This window comes from Lithobates pipiens, unplaced genomic scaffold (genome assembly GCF_037356315.1).
Source record: "Lithobates pipiens isolate NorthernLeopardFrog02 unplaced genomic scaffold, aLitPip1_a1.2 Scaffold_18, whole genome shotgun sequence".
NCBI lineage: Eukaryota > Metazoa > Chordata > Amphibia > Anura > Ranidae > Lithobates > Lithobates pipiens.
The window spans coordinates 470,577,878-470,590,985 of record NW_027507758.1 but is presented as its reverse complement, the minus strand read 5'-3'; the positions used below and the strand labels follow the sequence as shown (position 1 = coordinate 470,590,985).

General features: G+C 41.8%; 1 protein-coding gene across 1 annotated transcript in view; it reads left to right on the top strand.

Annotated features, from left to right (window-relative positions):
- Nucleotides 1-13,108, top strand: part of FARSB (phenylalanyl-tRNA synthetase subunit beta) — an 85,335-nt gene that overhangs the window by 11,085 nt on the left and 61,142 nt on the right. The window contains exons 6-8 of the mRNA XM_077488305.1: nt 6,244-6,394; nt 8,057-8,165; nt 9,209-9,279. Of these exons, the coding sequence (XP_077344431.1) occupies nt 6,244-6,394; nt 8,057-8,165; nt 9,209-9,279 (331 nt within the window). The remainder of the gene's footprint in view (nt 1-6,243; nt 6,395-8,056; nt 8,166-9,208; nt 9,280-13,108) is intronic.

Genomic DNA, 13,108 nt, shown 5'->3' with positions numbered 1-13,108 from the left:
TGAAAAAAGTTTAAAAAAACGGAAAAAAACTATAAAAAGTTTGTTTGACATCTTTGCAAATTTATTAAAAATAAAAAATCCCATGTACATAAGTATTCACAACCTTTGCCATGACACTCAAAATTGAGCTCTGGTGCATCTTATTTCCACTGATTACCCTTGAGATGTTTCGGTTTCAATGGTTTTTATTAATTGCTTTAGTAAAACAGTAAAGAACGGCTGGTAGAGTAGTGAATAATTCTCGCTTGCTCCAATTGTAACAGAACGTAAGTTTGATGAAGACCCGACTCGCAGGTTAGGTCTGCTATGTAGGCCCCCCCCCCCCCAACACAATTTAACTAAAATATAAGGCAGGACAGTAACCATTACTGTTATAGTGGTAAAACGCTTGAGTTACATGGACTCTGCAATGCAGTTGCTCTACCAGCCACCCAGTGCGTGTGTAAGCGAGACAACGTTTTTGCTGATATACAGCCCTGCTAAGATAAAGCCCCGATAATTTAATCCTAGTTACATAGTAGGTAAATGCTTTCAGCAATCATTTATTATAACTGTCCCCTATAGGGGATCCCATTCCCAACGATATACCCAGGGGTGTCTGGGTTAACCAAGGAGAAGGGAAGCGAGTAAAACATAAAAGCATGATACTAAAGTTAAGCATTAAGTAAAGAAGTTGAAGAAAAGAAATAGAGGGGAGAGTCCACCTAGGAATCCGCACTCGGTTGACCGAGTAAACCGCTCTATAAATCTGGGATCTGTAGGTATGTAAGCCAGGGGGACTATATTTTCTCGAAAAGAGGTTGTTTGTCACATAGCACACACTATTTTTTCATTAAACATGATCCATGTTAGTTTACTTTTCATCAATGTCTATAATAGGACTTTTGCAAGTTGATGTAATGACAATTTTAGCCGCCAAGAATATAAAGTATATTAACGTCTGAATGTGCCTGGGGATATTTTCGGTTTATCACCAGTTTATTCAGTAGGGCGACACTAGGATCTTTACCAATATTAAAGAGGAAGTAAACCCTGATGAGTTTACTTCCTCTTTCATTCCCTGCAAAGGCAAAGCATAATGGACTACTATGCATCGCATAGTAGTCCATTATGTGTCACTTACCTGACACAGGAGCCAGTGATGTCACCGATGTCCCCTGTAGTTTGGCGCATCCATCTTCTTGGTGGGGTCTCGCTGCTTCGCCGCTGTCATTCGGCGAAGCCGTCACTCCCGCGCATGCGCACGTTGATGGTGCCGCGCTCAGTGCGCCTGCGCGCCGCTGTCTACAGTGCATGCACCGTAGACAGCGGTGCCTGTCTTTCGGCAAATATCTCCTAAACCGTGTAGGTTTAGGAGATATTTCTTGGACCTACAGTTAAACCTTAATCTAGGCTTACCTGTAGGTCAAAGTGTGTTGTAAGGGTTTACAACCACTTTAACTATTGTGACCAAGAATATGAATGAGTGTGCCCTCATCTAGAAGCGAAGGAACCTTGGGCCATGTCCACCACACACGCAGTCCACCTGTCCATAATCCCTGAGGCAAGAGGCCGAGGTGCCTGGATACGTTTTGGAGAGGCGCTCTAGTACCAAGTAGCATTTGGCATAGACTTTGTAGCCCTCCTTGATCAGGGCAATGTTTAAGATGCGTAGTAATTGTGAGGGAACAGGATTCAAGGGACAATTGGTTAGGTGGGCATCTGAGAAAGTTTTATAACCTCTTCAGTAATAGACAATTCAAAAGAGGAGAGTGTTGAATGTGGTGTTAGGCAAGGTATGTTGGGTGATGTATGCACAGCAGAGGTGTCCTCTTGAATTGCATCAATCTTGTCTTTGAAGTGATTGGCAATCTCTTGGGCAGTGAGTAAGTTAGAATAGAGGGGTTGGGGGACGAAGCAGAGAGTTAAAGGTTGAGAAGAGCCGATGGGGACTGGGTGACAAAGTATTAACAAGAAAGACAAAGTCGGCTTGTTTGGCAGCATAGATTCAGGAATTGTATTTTAGAAGGGCAGATGTATATAGGGTGAAGTCTTGTAGGCGCTTGGTCTTACGCCACAGTCATTCAAGAGCACGGCAACATCTCTTGAGATTTCTAGTGTTGTCAGTTTGACAGGGTTGTAAATATCAGGGCCTGATTCTGCGTGTAGTTAGAGGAGCAAGTGCATCTAGTGATGATGAGAGTGAACTGTTTCCAGACAGAGATGGCAGGGTCAGGACAGGGGAGAGATTATGTCATATAGGTGGTCGGTAGTAGAATAGAGAAGAGAAGGGTTAAGGTGGCGAAGGTTCCTACAAGTAATTGTTTTCTACTTGCAGTGATGGGTGGTTTGAGGCAAGGCTACAGTGAAACTAATGAGGTTGTGATCAGAGAGAGGAAAAGGGGGTGTTGTTGAGGTTGTCAGGGTTGCAGAGATGGGAGAATACAAGGTCAAGGGTATTACCATTGGAGTGAATGAAAGTATGTGTCCATTGGGTTAGGTCAAAAGATGAGGTGAATTTGAGCTGTAGTTGGGCCGTTAACATTGACAGGAATGTTGAAGTCACCCAGAATGATCGTGGGTATTTCAGCGGAGACAAAATAGGGTAGCCAGGCAGCAAAGTCATCAAGAAAGCTCAATACTGGTCCAGAAGGCTGATAAATTGCTGCAATTCTCAGAGAAATGGGATAAAACAGACGATAGAAGGAATCCAACTCTACCTCCTTTCTGTCTGTTGGGTCTTGGGGAGTGAGTCCAATGGAGGCCACCATGGGAGAGGGCAGCAGGAGAAGCTGACTCAAAATTTTGAAGCCAGGTTTCGGTTATGGCGAGTATGTTAAAGCCATGAGAGATAGAGGTCATGCACAGATGTTAGCTTGTTACAGATGGAGCGGGCATTCCAAAGGGCGCATGAGATTGGTGGGCTGCTTTGAGGAAGTGGGGGATAGAAATTAAACTGAGTGGATTTCCGTGGTTGCCAGAGGAGGAGGGTTATTGGATATGTGGCTTGCAGTTGAAAAATGGCGGACCAGGATTAGGAGAAATATCACTTGAGACTAGGAGGGGGAAGAGGAAGACAAGATGGGAATGGGATGTGCATGAGCGCACGTTTCTAGTGTCCCTGGTGTTTATGTCAGCATGTGGGTGCAGCAAATGCAGGAGATGATGGGTGCAGTAGTACGGAGAGGGTAGGAGTGAGGGAGATATGTGCATGCTGCAGGGTAGAGAGGAGGGGTAGAGTAAGGATAATTTGAGGATAGAAGACACCGATGTGAGAAGGAAGAGAATAAGGAGCATGTTAGTGGATAATGGGAAATAAAATAAATGTCAAATGCTGGTTTGCTTGTAGTCTTTCAGAGTAGAGCAGATTTCTTGTTGTATCTTTATCCAACTTTAGTTATCCTGCTTTTGTTAAACTGCGGTGGTGAAACTGCGCATCACTCATGACAGAGCCACTCGGAAAAAAGCCATGGCGTCTGCGCCACCCCATAGGCTGCTTTAAATTTATAGGGAGACTGAGCAGGCATGCATTTCTCTATTGGTCTATTATAGGGTCTGATTTGAGACACCTGAATATGGGAGAGGAGATGGCCAATACCAGACCAGCTACAGACACAGGCTAGGGTCGTAAAGCTAATTAACTCTCTTGATCACTCAAGCCAAAATGGGGTAGAGAATCAATCGCCAGTAATATTGCTATTGCAGTGTAATTGTTATAGAGATAGCATTAAGTATAGAAGTTTAAAGATATGGCGGCAGAAGACATTTTTTGACAGACACCAAAAATGATACAGCAGTGTACAGATGGATAGAAGACATTTACTTGTAAAAAAAGCAGAGAAGACATGATCAGAATTAATAACTGGTTATTAAACTGTGCATCACTCATGACAGAGCCACTTTGGAAAGAGCAATGGTGTCTTTGCCTTGCCCATGCCTGCCCCAAGGCCCATTCCCTAACCCCCCCCCCCCCCCCTCAGTCTTTTAAAACAGGGGTGGTGGCAGTTAAAGGGTTAACGCGTTAAATGCATTAGAAACACATTAAAGCTATAGGCGCATTGGTTCGCATTGCTGTCGGTGTTAGTATTTTTACCAAGTGTGATCTTAGCCTTAACACAATGAGCAGCCAGGCAAAGGTTTGTGTCACCAGGAGGCAGAGACGGATTGTACTCCCAAGTAGATTGCAAAATAGCAAACTGACAACGCTGTGATGTATGTATTCTCATGTCTAGCATGGTCTGTTTGAAATAGGAAAGCAGGGGAACTGAAAGGGTCATCAGGTTTTTCACACAAAGTTATGCAAAAAGAACAGGATCATTTTTATATACAAGTACAAGGTAACAGACACAAATCAGGAATATGAAATGTTGGGGTAACATTCACCTTCAGGTAAACCTGCAGTGAAAGAAGTGTACAGACTGCTGCTGTTGGCCCAGTTTATAAATCCACAAGTTTCCTAGCTGTGTCTGCTTTCAGTACTTTGAGTTACTTACATAGAATAAGCATGGAAATGAGAAAGTCAAAGTGAAATCAGAACTCCTGATCTGCATACTTTGTCTAGGTCAGTAGCTCAGAAGTTATTAAAGTCAGTGGATTAGCATGATGGTTATTTGGTTAAGAGTTCTGTATGGAAGGGTCAGTGATAGAAGCTTTCATGTGAGAAAAGTTAAAGTTAAGTGACTATGGAAAAATGAAAGAATATTTTAACCCAACATTTTGTATTCCTGGTATGTGCCTGCTGTTCCCTTTTTTGTATTGCTTCCTTTGTGTGAAATGCCTGGTTTTCCTGCCCAGTCCCTCTGCTGACCACTACACTATCAATGAGAACACAGCCTGCTCTCCCTCAGAGCTCCTTATGCAGCTGAAAACAGAAATGTATAAATAAAAGACAATATGTTTTATTTCGACCACCTCTCAGGCCGATAGTCGAAATGATGTGCCAATATTCTGTACATTAAAATTTTTTAATTTTTACACTTTTTTTTTTTTATCACCGTTATTGCTGTCACAAGGAATGTAAACATCCCTTGTGACAGTAATAGACAGTGACAGGTACTTTTATGGAGGGATCGGGGGTCTATAAAACCACAAACTCCTCCTCTGCACTTGAAAGTATTATTCAAAACATCAAGATTTTGAATGTTTTTTTTTTTTTTTTTTTAAACTGGCACCTTTAAGAAGCCAGTAATCTGGGTCAGAACATCGCTTCCGGGTTACTAGATCTGAGACTTAAACGAAGCATCGGCTTTGTTCGGGTCTTAGGCCAGCCGGCAGACGTTCCGGCTGGTGGCTGGGCCCCCGGTGGGACGGAAGAGCCCGGTCGAGTGGCAGAAGGCAGTGGGATGGGGGGGATGTCCCCTCTCGCTGCTTGTAATAAGTCGAGTGTCTTCTGAGCTGCATCGATTGTTGTTACAATGAAGCTGACTGTCCGCTCTAAAGAGCTGCACGCATCACCCTGGTAAAACCCCTTGAAACAATATCGGTCTAGTTTGCAACCAATACCGATTTTTCGGAAAATGATAATATCGGCCTGCAGTAATCAGCCTTACATATACATACATCCTTTCATACATACATCACACACACACACGTATGTTTTGCCTTTCATTTCTATTTTAAACTGAATGGGTTGTTTTTACAAGGTTGAGGGCTTACCTATACTTTAAAGTGAAACTCCAGTGGTAATTTTTTTTGAGGAACAGCACAAATGAAATGAGTTACATCTCATAAGTTAGAGTCCTTTCACACCGCACTAGCACCCGAAAAGGGGTTAAATCCACCCGCAAAACACAGCCGGAGTGGCATTTTGCCGGCGGTATCGCAGCGATGCCCCATTGATTTCAATGGGGAGCAGTGGTGGAGGAGCGGTGAGTTTACCGCTCCAAAAAAGCTGCTAGCAGGACTTTTTCTTACCCCCTGCCAGTGCACCGCTCCCGTGTGAAAGCCCTCCAGTGTGAAACGAGGTCAGAAGATTTAATAGATGGAAAGTTGACTGAAGTTCCGCTTTCAAGTAAATTGTAAGAAAATAAATAACACATTTCCATCAACGTATATCAAATTGTTACATTTCTATTTTTCCTCTCCTCATCTTGAATTGTGAAAATGTCGGGCATATTCACAATATACAGTCATTTACAGCACGCAATCAGAGTTCGCTTTTTTTGTGTCTTGATTTTAGGTTGTAGCAAATTGTACTTTTTCCTATTTGCAAATTTTTCATAAGTAAGATGGTTGTTATTTAAATATTTTGTTTCTTTTAAATAGGAAAAGAGCGCTGGTCGCAATTGGAACTCATGATCTAGACACAATAAAGGGACCTTTTATCTACACTGCTAGGCCTCCAGCAAGTATCAAATTTCGACCACTGAACCAAAATAAAGAATACACTGCTCCAGAGGTTATGGAATTGTACAGGGTGAGTAATAGCTTTCAAACTTCTTGGGATATTTTACATATATTTATTGATACATCTATCCAAAGCGTACCTTTGTTGTGGTTTGTTCTCAATGGGTTAAATACCACTAACTTCTTATAACCAATGAGGACTGACACATAGTCCCTCTATTGGTCATCTGTAACATTTTGTGCTGTTCTTTTATAAAGAAAGCAGCGTTTTGATCTGCTACATAATCAATTTTCCCATATATAGTAACACACTGCTAGGGAGCAAAGAAATAATTAAAGCAGAACTTTACAGTTTTGTGGTGGGTGGGCTATTACCATAATGTGAACAGGTGTACCACGTACTTGCTTCTTAGAGTGCTCTCTTTCATTAGCAGCAATTGACATTCCCTTTTGTTGCTCTGTCACAGCTCCCGCTGACTGTTTGCTGTTTTTCTGGGTCTTCTTTTTAACATCTGCTGTTAGGCAGCTATTGGTGACATAACTGGTACATGTGCAGAATATGCCCTGTAGTGTCTTGCCCTCTGTATGTGTCATAGGCTCTGTATGCTAAATAATAAAAAAAAAGAATCTGCTAGAAGCAAGTCTTTGCATGTTTCTTTTGCCAAAAAGAATCTACAATCTAGTCATGGTAGTATTTTTGCCAGGGTTGGGTGAAGTAGAAATTGGCTTACAGAGAATGTCATGTACATTTTAAACTCCAAATTTCTAAGCTGGACCATGTATCTTTATACTACTGGAGGAGCATGTTGCCTGTACAGTTTTTGCTTGCTTTTTTTTTTTTTTTTTTATATAAGCTGTTAGCCAAACTTAGCTTTTAGACTGAAGGGCACTTCTCCCCAACCATCAATATATATATATATATATATATATATATATATATATATATATATATATATATATATATATATATTTTTTTTTTTTATAAGAGTCCTGCTTACAAGTAAAGGCCTCCATTTTATATTATATTGCTAAAACCGGTGGAAGTGTCAGACCTTGTCAAACTATGTGGTGTAGACTGCTGCTAAAGAGATTCTTGGTATTGGGCTGGGGAGTTGTCTACAACTGCCCTACAAAATGGTAAATAGGTTGGTAAATATAAACGTTTAATGGGTAGGCCAGCACATCTATATTAAAGCAGAGCTCCAGTCGCCCCACAAAAATTAAGTCGGCAACTGCAAATACTTTAGGGGTGAGGGAGAATGCAGACAAGTGGAATTTCCCCTTTTGGATGAAGTTCCGCTTTAAGATTCCTTGATAAGACCAGCTGGTGCTGGTTCTCTTAACCAGTTCTTTGTTGCTTAAAACCATATATTTGTTTCTTTTCATGGTTTGGTTATACAATATTCATTACACAGAGTGTGTTTTTTAATCTATCCTATTAAAGAAAGTTTTGACTTGCACACCTTGGTATGGGTTGTCCCTTGAGAATAGCATATTATAAGCACCACTAATTACGTACATTTTATTTTCAACAATCCCTTATGTTTTTTAAATAGCTAAAACTTCTTACACATATCTGTTTTATATTAACTAAATTGTTATAAATCTGCACTATTATGATGAATTTACTTTTACCAAGAAATAGTGCCTGGGTGAACCTTGTACTGGATTTGAACCTGTGAAATTTGTGTATTTGTGTGTATGTGAAATTTTATTTTTGTATCGCCCACAGACTGACAGCCACCTGAAACATTTTCTGCACATCATTGAAGATAAACCAGTTTACCCTGTGATATACGATAGTGATGAGATTCTACTCTCCATGCCACCAATTATCAATGGTAAAGATGTTTACATCTTAACTCTTGTAAGAGTTTGAAAAGTAGTTTAAAACTGGAAACCTTTACATACAGAAATGTGTGTTGCAATTGCTAAACTTTTTTTTTTAAATGCTAGGTGCCTGGCCATGTGGGGCTTTGATTCTTTCAGTGTTACTAACCTGAAACAGGCTTGCACTTTGGAAAGGTCAGAGTGAAGTCAGATCTGATAATCTGCCTGCTTTCAGGTTAATGACTCAGAAAGTACGGAAACCAATTGGCTAACCAGAGAACTTTTTTAAAAGAAAGATGGTGGCATGATGGCCTTCATGTTAAGAAAACTGTATTACAGAAATAACTGCACAGCCTGGCTTTTTATTGTACAGCCAATTTAGTCTATTTTTCCTCCCCAAGTTAGGCGATTACACCAATATGCTGTGAGGGCAGGATTTAACCAGTGGGCCTACTGGATTTCAAATTAAAGTGGTTGTTAACCCCATTCATGAAATCTGACCTAGGCACATATATCTATAGTACTTATCTCTCTCCAAAGCTCTAAGTACCATGCCTTTCTGTTGCTCTGTTCCTCTGTTATCAGCAGACTCTCTTCTGACAAGTTCTCCAACCCAGGAGATAGCAGCTGGAAACTTGTATCAGGTAGGGAGGTTAGCAGAGAGCTTATCTATTCAGAGTACATCTCTGCATGTTCCTTCGTTCCTCTGCCAATGTGGAGGGGTGCTGTGTGCCTTTCCTACAATCGCATAGTGTAAGCCCAGACTCCCCACCGACTGCTGAATGAGCAAAGAAGATTTTTAACACGATCTGCACTTTCCAAAGAGTGTAGAAAGGGAAAGACAGAAGATATACAGGTAAAATTTATGTAGGAGGATTTGTTTAATCTCTGTGTTTTTATCTGAGGCTATTAACGTCACTGGGTATAAGAGGGTGTTTACATACACTTTAAAGCTTCCAGTTAACAACATTCATTGTTATGTCAACACTGGTGAAACACTTTTTTTTTTTTTTTTTGCTTTCCTTAAAATTCTGAATTGTTTCTTGTTTTTTAGGGAATCACACAAAAATCAGCTTGAATACTCATAATGTCTTCATAGAATGCACTGCCACAGATCTGACAAAGGTAATGGAGAGCTCACCTTTCTGTGAATTACATATGAGAATATGGGAACTGTAATTCCTGACCTTGATCTTGTAAATGCTTGCTGCACACCTGTTCTGCATTAGGCAGTAAATCGGCAGGTCAGCCTGGCGTACACCATATGCCAGAAAGAGGTCCACAATGGCAGAGACAGGGATATCTTTTACACCGGGTTGCTTTTAAAGTGGTTGTAAAGGCACAAGTTTTTTTTTCACCTTCTATGCATGAAGGTAAAAAAAACCTTCAGTGAGCAGAAGCTCCCCCAGACCCCACCTAATACTTTCCTGAGCCCCCTGTCGATCCAGTGATGTTCACGAGAGCCTTGCTTCTCAAGGAACTCGCACTCTTGATTGGACATTGGTTCCCACTTCTGTCGATCACAGTCAGTGAGCCAATCGGGAGATGGAGGGGTTGGGGGTGAGTTGGGAGCCTGCCTGTTTGGGTGACCTCACAGCAAGCTGCTTGCTATGGGGGCACCCAGCAGGAGGGGGGACCTGAGAAGAGGAGAATATGGACTTTTCTGTGCAAAACCATTGCACGGAGCAGGTAAGTATAACATATTTGTAATTTTTTGGGCAAAAAAAACACGGCTTTAATATCATTTTAACCGATAACCGTCTGCCGGCTGTCATAATTACCCACAAAATTACCCCATTTTGGAAAGCAAACACCCCAACGTATATTCTATGAGGCATGGGCTGCAAATAGGTACTCGGGGACTCCGATGGACTGTGACAGGTACTCTGGGACTCAGATGGACTGTGACAGGTACTTTGATGGGTGGTGACAGGTCCTCTTTATTGGTGGGTGGGGGGGGTGCAATCAGTGTGATTGGTGTACACTGTAGGTGGTAACGAGGTGTTACCGCAATCTCCTCCTCACACACGATCGGTGTGTGAGGAGGAGAACCCGGTACCATCTCGTTACCGCAGTTTGTTGACATTTAGCGATCGGCTGTGAAAGGATCACAACCGATCACATGGTACACAGCCACCGGTCAATGGCCATTTACCACCGACGGCCAGGCGGCACGGCTCTCGTTATGGGAGGGCATCATATGACGTCCTTCCATTTAAACAGGGAATTCGCATGATCGTGCGTGCACATCCCTGTACCTTTTGGTGGCGGCGTGTCACAGACAGACACCACTTGCCACCGAGGGGGTTGAACAGCCATTGGGCATGGCTGTTTACTACGTGATCGGCCGTGATGACGTAACAGGTGGTACCGCCTCACTTTGCACGGTGCATGCACATGATCTGGAGCACGCTGCCCATGCACGTCTGTGGCGGCATGTTCCCGGGAACACTGCTTGTCACCGACGCTGGTAAACGGCCATTGACCGGTGACTGTGTACCACGTGATCGGTTGTGATCCTTTCCCAGCCGATCGCTAAATGTCAACAAACTGCGGTAACGAGATGGTACCGGGTTCTCCTCCTCACACACCGATCGTGTGTGAGGAGGAGATTGCGGTAACACCTCCTTACCACCTACAGTGTACACCAATCACACTGATTGCACCCCCCCTCACCCCACCCACCAATAAAGAGGACCTGTCACCACCCATCAAAGTACCTGTCACAGTACATCTGAGTCCCCGAGTACCTATTTGCAGCCTATGCCTCATAGAATATACGCTATATGTTAGAAATATCTATAAATTAAATTGACAACTTCGTAAAAAAAAAAGAAAAGCTTTTTCATTTTTTTTCCCCACATTTTCCAAAAACTTCTGGAAAAAATGAACCATTCAAAAGACTCCTTATGCCTTATAGATTATACATTGGGGTGTTTACTTTCCAAAATGGGGTCATTTTGTTGGCAATTCCATTGTCCTGGTACTCCAGGGCCTTCAAAATTGTAATAGGTGGTTGAGAAATGAGATGCGTCATTTATGCTCCTAGAACACCTGAAGGTGCCACTTCAATGTTGGGCCTTTGTATGTGGCCAGGCTGTGTAAAAGTCTCACACATGTCATATCACCATACTCGGGAAGAGTAGCAGAATGTATTTTGGGGTGTAATTTGTTGTATGCATATGCTGTGTGTGAGAAATAACCTGATAATATGACAATTTTGTAAAAAAAAAAAATATATATTCATTTTGCAAAGGATTGGGGAAAAAAAAATTGCAACTTAAAAAAACTCACCACGCTACTTAATACCTTGGAATGTCTACTTTCTAAAAAGGGGTCATTTGGGGGGTATTTGTACTTTCCTGACTCGTTAGGCCCCTTTCACATGGACGATCCCTTCAGGTCCGCCTGTCAGTTTTTCAGGCGGACCTGAACGGATGCTCCATAGAGCTCTATGGAGTGTCGGATGTCAGCGGTGACATCCGAGCCGCTCCGATCCGAAAAAGTGTGACGGAGGAAAAAGCTATTTTTCCATCCATCATCGGATCGGGTGACGATGGACATTGCGGTCCATCATCACCCGATCTCCCATAGGGGAGAGCGGCACTGTGACAGGTCCGTCCCTGCGCAGTGTGCAGAGACAGACCTGTCATCTTCCTGCTCAGCGGATATCGCTCTGGCGATCCCCTCTGAGCAAGCGGATATCCACGGGGCGGATCAGCACTGATCCGCCCCGTGTGAAGGGCCCTTTGTGTCTCAAGAAATGAGATACACCTGATGTACTGAAGGCCTGACCAGATGTGATCAATTTTCAGTGATTGGCACCATAGATTGTAGACTCTATAACTTTCACAAAGACCAAATAATATACACTAATTTGGGTTATTTTTTACCAAAGATACGTAGCAGTATAAATTTTGGCCAACATTTATGAAGAAAAATTACTAATAAGCAAAATTTTATGATGGAAACAAAGAAAAAAGCATTTTTTTCACAAAATGTATGGTCTTTATTTATAGCACAAAAAATAAAAAACCCACTACTGATTAAATACCACCAAAAGAAAGCTCTAGTTGTGTGAAAAAAAGGACGCAAGTTTCATATGAGTACAGTGTTGCATGACTGAATAATTGTCATTCAAACTATGAGAGCGCTGAAAGCTGAAAATTGGTCTGGGCAGAAAGGGGGTGTAAGTGCCCTGTATTGAGGTAGTTAAACTGGCCTCACATTACAGCCTCTACAATCTTCATTAGATTTTTAAACCATTATGGATGCCCTTGCTACAAGCATTCAGTTTCAGTCAAATTTCACCTTTTGCAATACATGTATGTTACTTTCATATCAAAATGTGTTGTACTACACTTGAATAAACATTAAAACGTGTTCACAGTGCATAGATGAAAATAAACATATGATATTATCTGTTATTTTATGATTTTATTAAGTGAATAAAAAAGTCCATATGAGAGAGTCCCATCCAAATTTGTGCTAACAGGTGAAAAATAATTTCTTCCTGTTATCGCCAAGTGCCACCACCAGACACCATCACCAACTTTCCATGACCACCTTGATTTAAGACTGGACACAAAGCGCTTGTAGAATCTCCTTAGAAACAAAATAGTCTCAATGTGAACTGGGAACACTGTTGGATGCATGTGACCAATAATTGCATAATTGGTTCATGTAAAGCAAGAGAAAAGAGCCTCTCCACGGTGTATTATACATTAACTTATATAAACAAGTTCACTTACACAAAGGTCAAAGACACACGAATGTATAAATCCTCACCAAACCGGCATGGACATCTACTTCCTGGTGTGTGATGTCAGTAGGAGGCTCCGCCCAATGTGTTTTACAAAAGATATCTTCCAGGGAAACGGGCACCATTCTGCGTCATAGCATATACATACAAATAATAAATGTTATATGTTGCACCTTTTATTTAGGGTATAAC